An 18,155-nucleotide genomic window follows, 5' to 3' on the forward strand; every position below is an offset into this window, starting at 1 on the left:
CAGCTAACTCAGTAATCCTGCTCTGTGATACAGGGTTTTACTCAGTGCAGTTATCCAGCTAACTCAGTATTCCTGCTCTGTGATACAGGGTTTTACTCAGTGCAGTTATCCAGCTAACTCTGCAATCCTGTTTTGTGATACAGGGCCCCATGGAGTTCTGATAAAATAATATTTCTTTCTGGGATGTGTGCACTGCTGCCTTTCCAGTGTTGTTATCTGAGTTTAAGGCTTTAGCAGGAAACTGACCAGCTCCAGTCTTGCAGTTGTGGTCCTGAAACAAAGGTGAAACCAAGCCCAACTTTTTAGGAATCTTATTTTAATAAATCCTCCAAATATCACATCATCTGCAATGCTGTAGATCCATTTATTTCCAGTACATTTTCTTAGAAAGTCCAGTACAATCAAAGTAAATCTCTTTTGTTTCCCTTCGGCTAATGTTATTTACAACTGCGAATAATAATAATAAAATAAAACATCCTCAGCATTAATTAAATGAATTCACAGATTAGGCATGCAACAAAAAGATATGCAATTTTACTCCCTCCTCCCCCCAAATAAAAAGGAAAGGTGGTTCACAAAAATAAGAGGACACATTAGCCCCTGTGCAGAGGAGCGCTGTCGCTATGGAAACGCATCAGCACCTGTGCAGAGGAGCACTGTCGCTATGGAAACGCATCAGCACCTGTGCAGAGGTGAGCTGTCGCTATGGAAACGCATCAGCACCTGTGCAGAGGTGAGCTGTCGCTATGGAAACGCATCAGCCCCTGTGCAGAGGTGAGCTGTCGCTATGGAAACGCTCAGCCCCGCCGCAGTAGCACTCCTTCCAGAAGGTTCACCTGGTTTCTCACCTGCAGCGAAGGTGGACCTTCTACACACAACCATGGGCGTCTGCTCGATTCTCTCCCCGCCAGAAGCCCCTCCCCCTCGGCCGTGCGCCCGCCGAAACACTTCTGCACCCCCGGCGTCACGGAAACCACACGCCACCATCCCAGACTTCAGCTTTTATACAGTGAAAGGTCTCATCTAATCTTCTGACAATGTCTCGTAGTTCAACAACTTATAAAGTTTGCTTAAAACCCCCTTCTTGGCAGTAAACCATAACATGCTGGTAAAGTTTTTAAAGTTTTTTTTGTAGGGATATACACATTTTTGTGAAAGTAAGTTGTGAAAGTGAAAGTAACAGTTATGAATCGGAATGAATGCTGCTGTTACTGTTCGGCTTTGCAAAGAAACTGGGGACGGTATGTCCCAAACTGATTACCCATCTGTACTGCAAACCAGGCACACATCAATCAAATGAAAATGAAAATGAAAAATGTTCATACTTTAACAACACTTCTGTGCCTCTGAACACTGGTATGTACGCCCTCCATGCACATAATACTCTGCAATGGCTGCTACACCAATTCACTCATAGACTTAGCAAAAAAGGAGCCATGGGAACCTGTCGTCAGAGCACGGATAACAGGCACAGAATAAACATCTTACCTGCAATTACAGACCACACACCCTTATGATTACAGACCACACACCCCTGCAATTACAGACCACACACCCTTATGATTACAGACCACACACCCCTGCAATTACAGACCACACACCCTTATGATTACAGACCACACACCCTTATGATTACAGACTACACACCCCTGCAATTAGACCACACACCCTTATGATTACAGACCACACACCCTTGCAATTACAGACCACACACCCTTATGATTACAGACTACACACCCTTATGATTACAGACTACACACCCCTGCAATTACAGACCACACACCCTTATGATTACAGACCACACATCCCTGCAATTACAGACCACACACCCATATTACTATAGACCACACACTCCTGCAATTAGACCACACACCCATATTACTACAGACCACACACCCCTGCAATTACAGACCACACACACCCCTACAATTACAGACCACATGTGCCTGCAATTACAGACCACACACACCCCTACAATTACAGACCACGTGCCTGCAATTACAGACTACACCCCTACAATTACACACCACACACTCCTACAATTACAGAGCAAACATTCTAAATCTAAAAATATGACTTCTGCATGTGCACATATACACACTAAGTAGAGGTCTCTGACTGTATTGTGATGCATAGTTCCTAAGCGCTAGAGGTCAGACAGATCTTCACTGTGACCATGTACAAACCATAAAGAAGCAGGCAAACATGACCAGATCTCTATAGGTATGAGCAGATCACACAGCACAGACTGGGTATGAGCAGATCACACAGCACAGACTGGGTCTCTAAGGGCATGAGCAGATCACACAGCACAGACTGGGTCTCTAAGGGCATGGGCAGATCACACAGCACAGACTGGGTCTCTATGGGCATGAGCAGATCACACAGCACAGACTGGGTCTCTAAGGGCATGAGCAGATCACACAGCACAGACTGGGTCTCTATGGGCATGAGCAGATCACACAGCACAGACTGGGCATGAGCAGATCACACAGCACAGACTGGGTCTCTAAGGGCATGAGCAGATCACACAGCACAGACTGGGTCTCTATGGGCATGAGCAGATCACACAGCACAGACTGGGTCTCTATGGGCATGAGCAGATCACACAGCACAGACTGGGTCTCTATGGGCATGAGCAGATCACACAGCACAGACTGGGTCTCTATGGGTATGACCAGATCACACAGGTTTTATATTGTATGCACAGCTGTATGGACACACAGAGGGACGTGCCCACTGAACACTGCTAAATAAAACATGTGCAACATGCCAGAGCTCTGCTTGTACGCAGGTCTCACCACAGCCTCACAGAACAACAGCTGCACCGACCCGAGGCTCAGTCAGAACGCTCCGGAATCACACAGCGCTCCGGAATCACAGGACATTCCGGAATCACACAGCGCTCCGGAATCACAGGACATTCCAGAATCACACAGCGCTCCGGAATCACAGGACATTCCAGAATCACACAGCGCTCCGGAATCACAGGACATTCCGGAATCACACAGCGCTCCGGAATCACAGAACGCTCCGGAATCACACAGCGCTCCAGAATCATACAACACTCCGGAATCACACGACACTCCGGAATCAGAGGATGCTTCGGAATCATACAACGCTCCAGAATCACACAACACTCCAAAAATCAGAGGATGCTCCAGAATCACAGAACGCTCCAGAAACACACAACGCTCCAGAATCACAGGACGCTCCGGAATCAAACGTAGTTCCAGAGGCTGGAATGTACAGCCTCACTTTGTGCGTTTGACACTCAGGTTCAGGAATACAAATACCGGTGTGTACAAAAAATAACATGAAGCCACACAATGCTGGAAGATCATGTAACAGCTGGACACCAGCAAAGCTGCAGCTGAGGAGTGGCTCTGCTGGCAAGATGCAGGTGATGCTAAGCACTGCTGCAGGGGTACCATCAAGCACTGCTGCAGGGTACCAATAAGCACTGCTGCAGGGGTACCATCAAGCACTGCTGCAGGGTACCATCAAACACTGCTGCAGGGTACCATCAAACACTGCTGCAGGGATAAACTGAGGCTGATTGTCAAGGAATGTAATTTAAAAATAATAATTATAAAAAACAGATTTGAATAAAGTTTGAAAATTAAGTTTAAAGGGAGCGTTCAAGTAATCAGTGTTCCCAAACCTGAAAATCCTATTAACAGACATCAGGGACAAACTTAAAAAAAGATTTAAAAATATTTTTAAAGGTACAGGAGTCAGACAGGTGTGTGTCAGGGGCCAATGACACACAGGGGCCACAACAAACAGGAGGCCAGGGCAAGTTTACAAGGACACAAAACTCTGATGCATGACAAATGTACTGACTTTCTAACTGACACTCAACAGTGTGAGGCACTGTTCACTCAGATGAGTTTGCACCTGACCTGGGGGGGGGGGGGGGAGGGGAGGGGGGGCAACCTACCCGACCGAAGGCTGGCTGTCACCTCATCCCCTGCTGAATTCACTCAAACATCGTCCTCCATTCTGACTTTCCCTGATGTTTCTCAGAGTCAAAGCTTGCATGTTCTCTGAGTAAACATTTTATTGCAGTGCATTTTGGGAAAAGCTCAGGTGTATAAAAAAAAAAGTGGAAATAAAAATGTGCGTGGAGCAGAGCAACCCAGGGGCAACTGCAGGAATTCACAGGAAAGCATTCTGGGAGTACAGCGGGACAGTCCTGACCGAGCATAGAGAGGAAGAGAGGGAGGGAGAGAGAGAAAGAGAGGGAGAGAGAGAGAGAGAGAGAGGGAGAGAGACAGAGGGGGAGAGAGGAAGAGAGAGAGGGAGAGAGGGAGAGAGAGAGAGAGAGAGAGAGAGAGAGAGAGAGAGAGAGAGAGAGAGAGAGAGGGAGAACGCTCTGAGCAAGCACAGTCCAGTTGGGTCCAGCCTAGGGGCGGCTCCACAGGGCGGGGCCGACAGTAAGGCTTCGGTCCTCATAGGAGGACACAGCGGAAGAAGCTGCTCTTTTTGGGCTGCTCCATGATCTTCACCCCCTGGCTGCTCCCCTGGGGGCTGCTGCCCTCCTGAGAACAACAGTAAAGGCCAAAGGTCAAGGGTCAGAGGTCAGAGACTATGACATCACAATCAGGTGCTGCATCCCTGCAGCACACAGCCATTTCCTCAGAGAGTGCAATAACAGGAAGGTAAATAAACAGGGGGCGAGGAAAGTGACATCACTCACCAGCTTCTTGTCCATTTTTGCTTTGATGTCCCTGGCGAGCATGAGAAAGGCCTGAGGAAGAGCACAGAGAGGAGGACTTTAGGAAGAAAAGATGTGCAGAACGACCCGGAAACAGAGCGATGCGCGGAACGACCCGGAAACAGAGCGATGCGCGGAACGACCCGGAAACAGAGCGATGCGCGGAACGACCCGGAAACAGAGCGATGCGCGGAACGACCCGGAAACAGAGCGATGCGCGGAACGACCCGGAAACAGAGCGATGCGCGGAACGACCCAGAAACAGAGCGATGCGCGGAACGACCCGGAAACAGAGCGATGCGCGGAACGACCCGGAAACAGAGCGATGGGCGGAACGACCCGGAAACAGAGCGATGGGCGGAATGACCCGGAAACAGAAGGGTTCCACTCACATTTTCAACGTTGATGTTGGCCTTGGCACTCGTCTCCATGAACTTGATTCCGTACTCCAACGCCAGCTGAAACCATGACAACAGACTCCCCTTTATTTCTGCCTGTGTATGTGTGCAAGTGTGTGTGAGAGAATGAGTGTGTGTGTGTGCGTGTGTGTGAGAGCAGGAGTGTGTGTGTATGCAAGTGTGTGTGAGAGAGCAAGAGTGTGTGTGTGCCTGTGTGTGTGTGTGTGTGTGTGAGAAAGTGAGCATGTAGGTAATTTTTCAGCATCCTGCAGAAAATTCAGAGAACGCGCACACACACACAGCCCTTAAACTCTTGAGTGTTGCCCTCAGCTGAAAGACTCTTTTCTACATGCTGGTAAAAACAGCTTTTTTTCCTCCTCTGTTGTGTCTGCGTCATATTAATGCTCATCTACAGCTGGGAGCATACGTCCACATTCCAAACAGCTCCAGGGTCTATGAGTGGTTGTGTCAGTCAGTGTTGTGTCTGTAAGAGGGTCTGTCCTGCTCAGCGTTGTGTCTGTAAGAGGGTCTGTCCTGCTCAGCGTTGTGTCTGTAAGAGGGTCTGTCCTGGCTGTCAGCGTTGTGTCTGTAAGAGGGTCTGTCCTGCTCAGCGTTGTGTCTGTAAGAGGGTTTGTCCTGCTCAGCATTGTGTCTGTAAGAGGGTCTGTCCTGGCTGTCAGCGTTGTGTCTGTAAGAGGGTCTGTCCTGCTCAGCGTTGTGTCTGTAAGAGGGTTTGTCCTGGCTGTCAGTGTTGTGTCTGTAGGAGGGTCTGTCCTGGCTGTCAGTGTTGTGTCTGTAAAAGGGTCTGTCCTGGCTGTCAGTGTTGTGTCTGTAAGAGGGTCTGTCCTGGCTGTCAGTGTTGTGTCTGTAAGAGGGCCTGTCCTGCTCAGTGTTGTGCCTGTAAGAGGGTCTGTCCTGCTCAGTGTTGTGTCTGTAAGAGGGTCTGTCCTGGCTGTCAGTGTTGTGTCTGTAAGAGGGCCAGTCCTGGACCCGAGTAAACAGGCATATTTGGCGGGATTCACCTTCTCCCCCTGGTCTTTGGAAACCTGCCGCTTGTCGTTGACGTCACACTTGTTCCCCAGAATCATCTTCTCCACATCAGCAGAAGCATGCTGCAGCGAGAGAGCAAAATAAACTCAAAACCCATTACTGATAACGCTAAGCGCTAACGCACAACAGCAGCCCTAACACAGAGAGGCTAAGGGCAGCGGCCCTAACACAGAGAGGCTAAGGGCAGCAGCCCTAACACAGAGAGGCTAAGGGCAGCGGCCCTAACACAGAGAGGCTAAGGGCAGCGGCCCTAACACAGAGAGGCTAAGGGCAGCAGCCCTAACACAGAGAGGCTAAGGGCAGCGGCCCTAACACAGAGAGGCTAAGGGCAGCAGCCCTAACACAGAGAGGCTAAGGGCAGCGGCCCTAACACAGAGAGGCTAAGGGCAGCGGCCCTAACACAGAGAGGCTAAGGGCAGCAGCCCTAACACAGAGAGGCTAAGGGCAGCGGCCCTAACACAGAGAGGCTAAGGGCAGCGGCCCTAACACAGAGAGGCTAAGGGCAGCGGCCCTAACACAGAGAGGCTAAGGGCAGCGGCCCTAACACAGAGAGGCTAAGGGCTAACGCACACCTCCTCTATGTTCCGTATCCAGTTCTTTATGTTGTCGAATGACTTCTCATTGGTGATGTCATAAACCAGCATGATGCCCTGTGGGGGAGACAAAGAGAGAAATATGAGATTCAGAGAGAGAGAGAGAGAGAAAGAGAACGAGAGACAGAGCAAGAGACCAAGAGGGAGACAGAGAGAGGGGTAGGGTCAAGAAGGAGGGAGGGAGAGCGAGAGACAGAGAGAAACTGATGCTGAAGGACAGGGAGAAAAAGGATGTGAACATCTGGTGAACATAAAGAATCTGTGAGGGAGCAGTCAGGTGGCGGGGCCTCACCATGGCTCCCCTGTAATAGGCTGTTGTGATCGTTCTGAACCGCTCCTGGCCCGCCGTGTCCCTGAAACGCATGAAACCGCGCATGGTTTAGCAACGGTGCTACTGAGCTGCCACGGACCCCTTAGCAACGGTGCTACTGAGCTGCCACACTACCCTTTAGCAATAGTGCTTCAGCTGAATGCTTCTGCAAACTTCCAGCTGCATAAATTGCATGAAAAGAATGCAATCGGTGCGAGTGGCTGTGGCTAAGCTTGCTGAATGCCAAACATGTAAATCCAACATGTAAATAGGCCCTATGTAATTAAATCACATGTATGCCATTCTGGATAAGAACGTCTGTTAAGTAAACATACAATACTGAGTTGAATTCCAGGTCGAAATCAATTTTAAAAACACCAAAAAGTCAAAGTAAAATGGCAGAACAATATGAGGAGCTTTGTACGGTGTCACTCACCATATCTGGAGCTTAATCTTCTTTCCATCGAGTTCTATGGTTCTAATCTTAAAGTCAATGCCTAAGAGAGAACAGAAACCAGAACGATGACGATAAACTGCTTCTGATACCGCGGCAACAGAAATGACTCTCGCTGCAAAAAAGGAAAAGAAAACCACTCGCTTTCGTATTTGGTCAGGTAGCGTGGTGGTTTATCTGCGTGAACAGGAAATGAGGAGCACTGTGCTGTGTGACTAACTGGCTCATTCTTGCATCTCGTACCTTCGTGGGGTTTGCGATATCTGCACCGTTTATCAGAGAACGGTCTAAAGTGCAGGAACGGCTTCGCACACGGATGCAAACATGACTTGACATGACAGCACCTCCGTCAGTCTTGGCTCCACTGTTTACATAACGCCACGATGCATGCTCGGTGTCGGTACTGGAGTACGTTTGGAACCATAAAATGAAAGTTCTGCGCCAAATTTTAATACAATCTCTGTTGATAGCGGCATGCCTTATTATCAGGCCCTACGGTTTGACCGGGTAGCCATCTGTACAGTCAAACAGTCGAAAAGCTGTGTGACGTAACGATATATAAACATGACGTCCTACTCGAACCTGACACATCCGAACCAAGCGGTAAAATGAAACGGTAGGGTCGCTAACTTCAACTGAAACATTGCTAACTCACTTAGTTTACGTTATCTAGTTAAATACCCCACGTTTTTTACTATACGTTCAGTGTTTGAAATGTATTTCAAGTCAACAATCAGTTCGCAAATTTTCAGATTAAAATAAGAAAATCCGGAAGAAACAAACGCATGGGTAGCTAGGCTACATCCACTGCTAACAGTAGCTGTTCATTTCAGTAACTACACATACTAACTTAGCAAATCAGGAAGTAACTGAAGTCGATGCAGTATTGGCTACTGATAACTGGCAAGCCAATATCGACTTATCCGTATTATGTCCTGGACCCTGGGGTCGTGTTTTCAGAGCTGTCAGCTAAGTTAGTTATGAAAATTTATTACAACCCGCTTAGTTGTGACATGTTAGCTAGCTAAATAGCAAAATCAGCTAACTATAACCCCGTGTCAGGTGACTGACCAGCTAACTTAGCTCACTGATGAAGTGGCTGTCAGTAACATGAAGCTGGAGACGAATATTAAGGAAAGTAGACGACCAAGCTTCCAGATGAATGTGCAATGTTCGCCACTGAATTCTATCCAGTTAGTAACCCAGCCAAGACTTCCTTACAACCCTGAGCGGGGTTTGGACGATGGAGCGAGACTAGTCAGTAATAACTTCTACGGTCGCGAGACCCATGGGTCCCAACATCATTACTGCTGCATCTTGTGCTCGCGTAAAAACAAAACTCACATACCTATCGTGGAGATAAATGTTGAATTAAAGGCATCTTCTGAAAACCTGAACAACACACACGTCTTCCCGACTCCAGAGTCCCCGATTAATAGCAATTTAAACAGGTAGTCGTAGGTCTTCGCCATATTACTGGATTTTGCGGAAATCCCGCCTGATACCGGCTGCGCGCTGCCAACAGCACCCAGCTGGAAAAACTCGAAATCTTATTGGCCAAGTTACGCGTCACTGTTCTGTGAGCCCTCCCCCGGAAGTTGATTGTTTCAAGATTCTAGAAAATGTACAGTACAAAGATATGTATCTCGCCCTCGCCGATACGTTCAAGCGACCGTGTTCCTTGGCCATGTTTTTCTTGGATCACAGCGACTGTCCCAAAATAATGTGATCAGTGTTTCCCTGAATGCTCACTGGTAAATGGACTGCATTTATATAGCGCTTTACAATTGATGCCTCTCATTCACCCATTCATACACACACACTCACACTCACACTCACACTCACACTCACACTCACACTCACACTCACACTCACACACCAATGGTGAAAGGCTGCCATGCAAGGTACCAATCAGCTCACTAGGAGCAATTAGGGGTTAGGTGTCTTGCTCAGGGACACTTCGACACGCCCAGGGCGGGGGATCAAACCAGCAACCCTCACTGCCAGACAAACACTCTTACCTCCTGAGCTATGTCGCTACCCACTGAGTGCGAGGCATCCTTTTTGTGAGGTTTGCATATCTTAGTGCCATCTCTGATGTACCCGTTTGAGTCAAAAGCGTGGAGTATCACTAACTACTTCAGTAATTACAATGTAGTATACTAAAGTCATCCAGAACGTGAACCTTAGACAAGCAAATTATACAGGAGTACGTGGTGCCCTCTGCTGGTAGAACCAAAATACACTTTCTCCATCGATCCTCTAGATTGAAAACGTTGCTTAACAAAGACACACAGTGTCACTGCTGAAAAGCACCATGCGTGATAATGGCTTCCCCTGGTGGAGAATCCCCAGACTGCTAAACGTCAGTGAGTGAGCAAGTGAACCATCTGCCAGATTTGAAATGAACAGAAAAAATGTGTAAAGAATGAAAAAACAACCTCTTTATACTGGCTTGTGGAAATCTTGGAATGTCACTGCTTTCTTCCTCTCCTCCTCGTCTTCCTCCTCTCTAATTGCTTATAAGCTGTTCAGCTCCTGCAGAGTTTGGTCCAACACCTGGTGCATTCACAGGTTCTCCTCCTTAGCATAAGATTCATTTTTCTGTCCAACAAAAAACAAAATTTTAATATTCACAAATTAAACCATGACCCACATCCACACTAAACACCCAACCATGACCCACATCCACACTAAACACTCAACCATGACCCACATCCACACTCAACACCCAACCATGACCCACATCCACACTCAACACCCAATCATGACCCACATCCACACTCAACACCCAATCATGACCCACATCCACACTCAACACCCAACCATGACCCACATCCATATTCAACACCCAATCATGACCCACATCCACACTCAACACCCAACCATGACCCACATCCACACTCAACACCCAACCATGACCCACATCCACACTCAACACCCAATCATGACCCACATCCACACTCAACACCCAACCATTACCCACATCCACACTAACCCAACCATGACCCACATCCACACTCAACACCCAACCATGACCCACATCCACACTCAAAACCCAACCATGACTCATGTCTGCACTGAAAGAGAGGAGTCTTTTACACGCGTCCCAGTGAGTGTGAATGTCATCGCCGAGATTCAGTCTTACACAGCGCCCCCCTTCGGCGACTCGCTGAAGCGGGGTCTCAACTTCGTCCGCTGGGGCATCATGGGAAACACATCGGCGCTCTGCGTTCTGAACGTGATCTCGAGCGGGAGGCGAACCAGCCCCACACCAGCAACGGCACAGATGAGCTCACTGGAGCACGGCCCGAGTTATGAGAGCACATTTTAAAAAAGAGAAAATATGAAACATTTGCACTGAGGAATGAGAAGGGAAAGAGATTTTTGCACAGGACTTTATTGAAGCTTGGTTTTCAGAGAAATTCCCACAGGATTGTGAGGCAGCAAAAGGGTATGTAAGGGGGCATGAGCAGGGGTGTAGAGGGAATGGGGGGGCACATTAGGGGAGGGAGGGGAGGGGGGGGTTCAGCAATTTTCAGGATGCCTGGCAGTAGAGGGGCGGCCCTTCTGACCAGGGGTCAGGGGTGACAGGTGAAAGGTCATCTACAAAGATGTCATGTCATTGAGGGCGTGGTCCAGCTCCTCGCTGATGCCCTTGTATTTCAGCTTCTGAGCATACAGTTCATCTGGAGGTCAAAGGTCAGCAGGTGGGGCAGGCAGAGGGACAGGAAGGGTGCAGAGGTAGAGAGAGAGGCAGTGGAGGAGAAAAGAGAGGAGGGGACAGAAAAGAGAGGGGAAAAGTAAAGAAAAGCACAGGTCAGTAAGAGGAAGGAAAAAGACTTTCATCTCCTCTGGAACTCCCTCCTGGGATTTTAAATGGGATGAACTGCTGTCCTGTGCGCTGGCCAGGGATACATTCAACAGCTCAGGAGAACCAGTGCAGGGAACACAGGCTACCGATTAACACAGGCTCCTCAGAGATACAGACTCCTGATAAACACAGGCTGCTCAGAGACACAGGCTCCTCAGAGACACAGACTCCTGATTAACACAGGCTCCTCAGAGATACAGACTCCTGATAAACACAGGCTGCTCAGAGACACAGGCTCCTCAGAGACACAGACTCCTGATTAACACAGGCTGCTCAGAGACACAGGCTCCTCTGAAACACAGGCTCCTCAGAGACACAGACTCCTGATAAACACAGGCTGCTCAGAGACACAGGCTCCTGATAAACACAGGCTCCTCAGAGACACAGACTCCTGATAAACACAGGCTCCTCAGAGACACAGACTCCTGATAAACACAGGCTCCTCAGAGACACTGGCTCCTCTGAAACACAGGCTCTGCTGGGCGGGGCCAGAAGAGACGGGCTCCACCCACCTTCCAGGTCATCAATGGTCTTTTCCAGCTTGGCAACTGACCTCTCTGCAAATTCAGCACGAGTCTCAGCCTGGGGGGGGGGGGGCGACAGAAAGAGAGGACATGGGAGAGGAATGGAGAGAGAAAGGGAGAGAGAGAGTGAAGTGAGAAAGAAAGAAGACAGTTAAAACAGATGCTGCATCGGACTGAGTGCATTAGCGTGCTCACAACTGCTGTACTGAGGTCAGTTACACCAGCTCACCTCTATAAACCTGTCACTGGGGACCTGGATATCCCACTGTACTGAGATCAGTTACACAGCTCACCTCTTTCAGCTTGTCACTGAGCACCTTGATCTCCTCCTCATACTTGTCTTCTTTTTCGGAGTACTGCAGAGATCAGAGGACAGCAGAGAGTAAAGATGAGACAGGCAATAGAGAGTGAGCACACAGTACAGGAGCAGGAGCAGGAGCAGCTCAAACCAGGAAGAACAGCAGAGAGTAAAGATGAGACAGGCAACAGAGAGTGAGCACACAGTACAGGAGCAGGAGCAGGAGCAGCTCAAACCAGGAAGAACAGCAGAGAGTAAAGATGAGCTTCCTGCGGACAGGCCAGTGAGAGTGAGCGCACACTGCACGAGCAGGAGCAGGAGCAGCTCAAATCAGGAACACTGTGGTCAGGTGTCTAATGCAGCCCCAGTTACTGTATTCGGTTACCATTGCAATAACCCAGTGAGAAGTGCCCAGTTTCACCTTTCCCAGATATGCTGCACATGGGCAGGGAAACACAAAGGCTGGAACACTGATTGGACAGGACACCATGAGGGTGGGGACATGTGCACTGATTGGACAGGACACCATGAGGGCGGAGCCTTACCTTCTCTGACTGGGCTTCTAGGGACTTGAGGTTGTTGGTGACGTTTTTCAGCTCCTCCTCCAGGTCACTGCACTTCCTGTGGAAGAAGAGCAGGGAGAGATGAGAATTCCAGCCTATAACCCCAACTGGCCAGCTGTGGTACTGCAACCTTACCAGAATCTGTGTGCAGGCTGGGTGCTAAATTTCCCATGATCCCTTGTACTATGGTAACAATACTGTGAGCAAATGTAATATGGGCCCTCCCTGTGATGAAAGTGGGGGAGGGGGGGGGTTGGTGGTGATTACAGTCCAGGGGCATGTTATCCACTCACAGTTCTGAGATCTCTGCTCTCTCCTCAGCCCTCTCCAGCTCTCCCTCCAGGATCACCAGCTTACGCGCCACCTGCAGTGTGCACCAGCGGGGAGGAACAGCGCAGGACACAGCGGCTGAGCACAGCTTTCCGTGGGCATCGCATTAAACACCGGGTGTGACTTTCATACCCGTGTATCACATTTTACCAACTCCAAATACTTCTGAGAACAGTCTTCGGTTCCCTTTGGAGATCATGTGATCAGCCTATAAGGAGGCATGTCTGCAAGGGAGGCGTGTCTGTGCTGTGGGCGGAGTCGAGGCTCACCTCCTCGTACTTGCGGTCCGCCTCCTCAGCGATGTGTTTGGCCTCCTTCAGCTGCAACTCCTGGATCTCCATCTTCTCCTCATCCTTCATCGCCCTGTTCTCAATCACCTTCATCCCTCTGCAAAGGTACACACACACACACACACACACACAGTAGTCACACACATACACACACACAGTAGTCACACACACAGACACACCCATACACACACACAGTAGGTACACACACATACACACACACAGTAGTCACAGACACACCCATACACACACACAGTAGGTACACACACGCACACACACAAACATACACACACACAGTAGTCACACACACACATACACACACACATTAGTCACACACACACATACACACACACAATAGGTATACACACACACACAATAGACACACACACATACAGTAGTCACACACACACCGTAGTCACACGCACACACTCACACACTCACACACACACACAGTAGTCACACACACACACTCACACACACACACACACACAGACACACACTCACACACACACACAGTAGTCACACACACACACTCACACACACACACCCTCAGTCCCACCTCTCGCTCTCATCGGCAGCTTTCTCCGCCTCCTCCAGTTTCTGCAGGGCGGTGGCCAGTCTCTCCTGGGCCCGATCCAGCTCCTCCTCCACCAGCTGGATCCGGCGGTTCAGACCCGCCACATCTCCCTCCGCCTGCAGGGTCACAGGTCAAAGGTCAGAACTCTCAGCACATAGCCACATTTCCTTCCGCCTGTGGGGGCCATGTAGGTCACTTTGGACAAAGTGGCTACTCCTCCTGTCTTCTACTGGTAACTTATAGTATGATGTCACAACAGGCAGTCAAGGCAGACCATAAAGTGATGTCACAGTGGGTTATCAAGGGTGACCACAAGATGATGTCACAATGGGAGTGGCACTCAAATCTCAATCAATCTCAATTTTGCTATGCCACTTATGTATGACAATACATTTAACAACAGCATTTATTTTAACATCACAAGGACACCTGATTCACCTAATTAACTAATCACGGTCTTCAATAAAGACCTTGGTAAGTAGAATCAGATGTTGTAGTGCTGGGTTAAAACAAAAATCTGCACCCACACCAGCCCTTTTTGTATATGACTGGACACCCCTGGATCAGACACTGAATGGGCAGGAGGTTGTGTGAATAGGAGCTGGGGAATTGGGAGGTGGGGGGGGGTCCTGGCTTTGTGCCCAGCCGCGAGTCCCTGTCTCCAGGACTGTGGCTCAGGCGAGTCCCAGGCTTTGGTACTCACGTCTGTGGCCGCCTTCTCAGAGAGCTCCAGTCTCTCCTGGGCATCTTTCAGGCTCTCAGAGTACTTGTCCAGTTCATCCTCAGTGCCCTTCAGCTTCTTCTGCAGCCCGGCGAGCTCTTCCTCCAGCTGGGAGAGGGGGCGGGAGAAACGGGGGGATTAACGGAGTTAGAGAAACAGGAAACTCGGGAACACAGAGCCAAACGGAGGCCATCTTGGCTCCTCTCTGGACGAAGAACGCGTGCAGAGTTAGAGAGGGAGGGAGAGAGCACAACACTCTCCCACGGAGAGGGGGAGGGGGGAGAGAGGGAGAGAGAGAGAGAGATGGGGTATGAATGAGATGGAGAGAGAGAGAGATAGATGGGGTATGAAAGAGGGGGAGAGGTGAGGAGAGAGAGGGACAGGGAGCGGGGAAAGAGATGGGGAGAGAGAGAGAGATGGGATGTGAAGGTCAGGAAGAGACAGAGAGAGAGATGGGGTGTGAAAGAGAGGGAGACATGGGGAAAGAGAGAGACAGATGGGGAGAGAGCGATGGGGTGTGAAAAACAGGGAGGGAGAGAGAGAGGGATGGGGTGTGAAAGAGAGGGAGGGAGAGAGAGAGGGATGGGGTGTGAAAGAGAGGGAGACATGGGGTAAGAGAGAGACAGATGGGGAGAGAGAGCGATGGGGTGTGAAAGACAGGGAGGGAGAGAGAGAGGGATGGGGTATGAAAGAGAGGGAGAGTTGTGAGGAAGAGGAGAGGATACTGTGGGATGCCTGGTCAGGTCTCAGAGGAGCAGACAGGAATAAACATCAACACTGCCAGGAGCCGCTGCGCGCCGCGGGGCTAACACTGCCAGGAGCCGCTGTGCGCCGCGGGGCTAACACTGCCAGGCTCTCATTCCAGAACTTTCCAGAACTGGAGCTGGGCTACTTGAGTCCATCTCTCTCCCTGTGGAGGTGGACTCTGGGGGGGGGTTGACACATCATGTTACACACTTTCCTCAGCTCACCCCCCAGTCCGAGACAGAAGGTTCCGGGGCATGTGGGGAGCCCCCCCCCCCCACCACCTCTCCCTCTCCATGGGCCCTGTCCTTACCGGGTGGCCTGAACCGAAACCCAAAACTGCGAGAGAGTGTGCACCTGTCCCACACACAGGAACCCATCAACCCCACCGCTCTGCGGTGGGAGAACTGGGCTTGTGGGTCAGACTGGAGAATGTCTGAGTTACCACGGAAAAACGAGCAGGCTTCCCGTTCTCAATCACGGAAAAACGAGCAGGTCTCCCGTTCCTGGAGGAGAAGAGCCAAGCTGCCCGACCCACACAAATATTTCTCTTTTGTGAAGTCCCTCTCGCTGGTGTTAAAAAGGCATTTTATAGCTTCGGCTAAACCAAAACGGAGCAGCAGGAGGCCAGACAGAGCCGTTATATAGGCAATGTCACAGACTCAGCCAAACCAAGTCACCTTTATCATTAACGAATATCATTAACTAATGAGAAGCTTCCTGATCGTTATATCGGCATCAGAATGTTCAGTTAAGAACATTCTGATTGCAAATTTGTGATCTCGCACCGTAAGGGTTAAAATGAGAATGATGGTCTCCAGTCGATGGAATGGCTTTAAACAATCGCAGGAAAAAGTTTGTTCGGTGAGACCCACCGAGTTTAAAAACATCAGCTGACAGCTGAGGGGTGTCTCAGAGTCAGCCCGTCAGATTTGGAATCTGACGCAGATCCACTCTGACTTCTCATCATTCAGATTTGGACTGCGTGGTCTGCGCTTGCTAACACCCTCACTTTTTTAAAAAAAGAACAAAAAAAAAAAACTGCAGGCCCAGGTCTGCTCCTGAGACGGGAGGTATGGTCTACCTGCTGAACTCCCGGTCTCCGTGGCGATAACCCCTGACCCCGGCGGGGGCTCACCTGCCTGCCCTTGTCCTCGGCAGCCTTCTTGTCGGCCTCGGCTTGCTCGGCGCGGTCGATGGCGTTCTCCTTGTCCAGCTTCAGCATCTGCATCTTCTTCTTGATGGCCTCCATGTTGGCGGCTGGTGGTGGGGGGGGGTCTTACCGCGAGGGGAGAAACAGAAAGCGGGGGGAGGGGGGGTGATGCTCGGAGCGAATGCGGTTCTGTATGGGACGGCCCAGCAACAGTGGGGGAGGCAAAGACAGCAGCAGCAGTGTCTGTACTGCCTAAAACAGAGGAGGCAGAGAAGGGGAACAGATATAGAGGGAGAGAGGGAGAGAGAGAGAAAGAGAGAGGGAGAGAGAGAGAGGGAGAGCGGGAGAGATAGAGAGTGAGAGCAGGAGAGAGAAAGCGAGAGAGAGACAGAGAGCGGGAGAGAAAGAGAGAGAGAGAGCACAGAGAGCGGGAGAGAAAGAGAGAGAGAGCACAGAGTAGGTGCAGACTCAGTGGCTACGCTCGACGACTGAGCCCCCTGTTAAAACTTACGGGAGGTTTTGGAGATGGCTGTACTCCCTGGTGACCCCCCCCCCCCTCCTCCGCCTCCTCAACACCCCCTCCTCAGCCCCCCCCCCCATCTGAACACCCCACTGGAGCCCTTCTGCTCTCAGACCATCTCCAAATTTGGGCTGATCAGTTTTCTTTTAAAAAAAGCAAGAGTGAGAGAGAGAGAGGGGGGTGGGGGGGGGGGTAGAGAGAGACAGAGGGAGGGAGACAGAAAGAGAGATGGAGAGAGAGAGGAGGGAGAGAGAAAAAAAGTCTTATTTACTTGGTTTTATTATACAAGTCATATTTTCCTGGGTGAGTGCAGAGGAGGGTGCAGCATCACGGGCCAGTCCTGTCCAATCGGCTGTCACTATTCACTGACAGGCAGTGTGGCTGTCCAATCAGCTGTCACTATTCTTCATTCTGGCAGCGTGCTCCATCAAATACCCTGAAGTAAAATATTAGTACAACTACATATTAATGACCAGCAGCACTGTAACTTGGAGATTTATAGACGAAACCATGGTGCTGCTAAGGACGCAGGTTAAAAGGGTGGCACTGGGGTCAAATGGTTAGGTAACCACGGCTCAAACTGAGAGGTTGCAGGTTTTATTCGCAGGTGGGGCACAGCCATTGTAGCTCTGAGGCCAGTAACCTGGATGGGAAAATGTGTGTAAGTGAAGACGAGCGGATGCTGAAGGCCTGAATGTTTCTGAGCGAGCTGGACCAGGCGGGGTGAGTGTGTGACCCCTGTGTGGTCAGAGAGAGAGACGTGGTGTTTCTGACCGAGATGGACCAGGCGGGGTGAGTGTGTGATCCCTGTGTGGTCAGAGAGAGAGACGTGGTGTTTCTGAGCGAGCTGGACCAGGCGGGGTGAGTGTGTGACCCGTGTGTGGTCAGAGAGAGAGACCTGGTGTTTCTGAGCGAGCTGGACCAGGCGGGGTGAGTGTGTGGTCCCTGTGTGGTCAGAGAGAGACGTGGTGTTTCGGACCGAGCTGGACCAAACGGGGTGAGTCTGTGACCCGTGTGGTCAGACAGAGACGGAGCCCAG

The 18,155-nt window shown here is 50.2% G+C and overlaps 2 protein-coding genes across 5 annotated transcripts; both read right to left on the bottom strand.

Moving 5' to 3' along the window:
- Positions 1-299: 299 nt before the first annotated feature.
- On the bottom strand, positions 300-9,037 carry LOC118228933 (ras-related protein Rab-8A-like). Of its 2 annotated transcripts, XR_004765568.1 has the most exons (9): positions 8,874-9,037; positions 7,508-7,568; positions 7,054-7,114; positions 6,741-6,818; positions 6,141-6,230; positions 5,113-5,178; positions 4,703-4,753; positions 642-4,544; positions 300-600 (listed from the first exon to the last, which is right to left on the bottom strand). XR_004765568.1 is itself a non-coding variant. In XM_035420528.1 (8 exons), exons 1-8 carry the CDS (start codon positions 8,995-8,997, stop codon positions 4,455-4,457), a joined length of 621 nt encoding a protein of 206 aa, XP_035276419.1. In that variant the 5' UTR covers positions 8,998-9,037; the 3' UTR covers positions 300-4,454. The 2 variants fall into 2 exon arrangements, 1 of the variants encoding a protein (XP_035276419.1); XM_035420528.1 differs by having other exon boundaries at positions 300-4,544.
- Positions 7,057-16,894, bottom strand: LOC118228913 (tropomyosin alpha-1 chain-like). Of its 3 annotated transcripts, XR_004765567.1 has the most exons (11): positions 16,582-16,892; positions 14,682-14,807; positions 13,961-14,094; positions 13,384-13,501; positions 13,078-13,148; positions 12,767-12,842; positions 12,217-12,279; positions 11,912-11,981; positions 9,967-10,129; positions 7,508-7,568; positions 7,057-7,114 (listed from the first exon to the last, which is right to left on the bottom strand). XR_004765567.1 is itself a non-coding variant. In XM_035420499.1 (9 exons), exons 1-9 carry the CDS (start codon positions 16,693-16,695, stop codon positions 11,132-11,134), a joined length of 855 nt encoding a protein of 284 aa, XP_035276390.1. In that variant the 5' UTR covers positions 16,696-16,892; the 3' UTR covers positions 10,906-11,131. The 3 variants fall into 3 exon arrangements, 2 of the variants coding, with proteins under 2 accessions (XP_035276390.1, XP_035276389.1); XM_035420499.1 differs by lacking the exons at positions 7,057-7,114; positions 7,508-7,568; positions 9,967-10,129 and adding an exon at positions 10,906-11,214; XM_035420498.1 differs by lacking the exons at positions 7,057-7,114; positions 7,508-7,568; positions 9,967-10,129 and having other exon boundaries at positions 10,906-11,981; positions 16,582-16,894.
- Between the last annotated feature and the right edge of the window lie 1,261 nt (positions 16,895-18,155).

The sequence above is a fragment of the Anguilla anguilla genome, chromosome 6 (assembly GCF_013347855.1).
Source record: "Anguilla anguilla isolate fAngAng1 chromosome 6, fAngAng1.pri, whole genome shotgun sequence".
NCBI classification, from domain to species: Eukaryota; Metazoa; Chordata; class Actinopteri; order Anguilliformes; family Anguillidae; genus Anguilla; species Anguilla anguilla.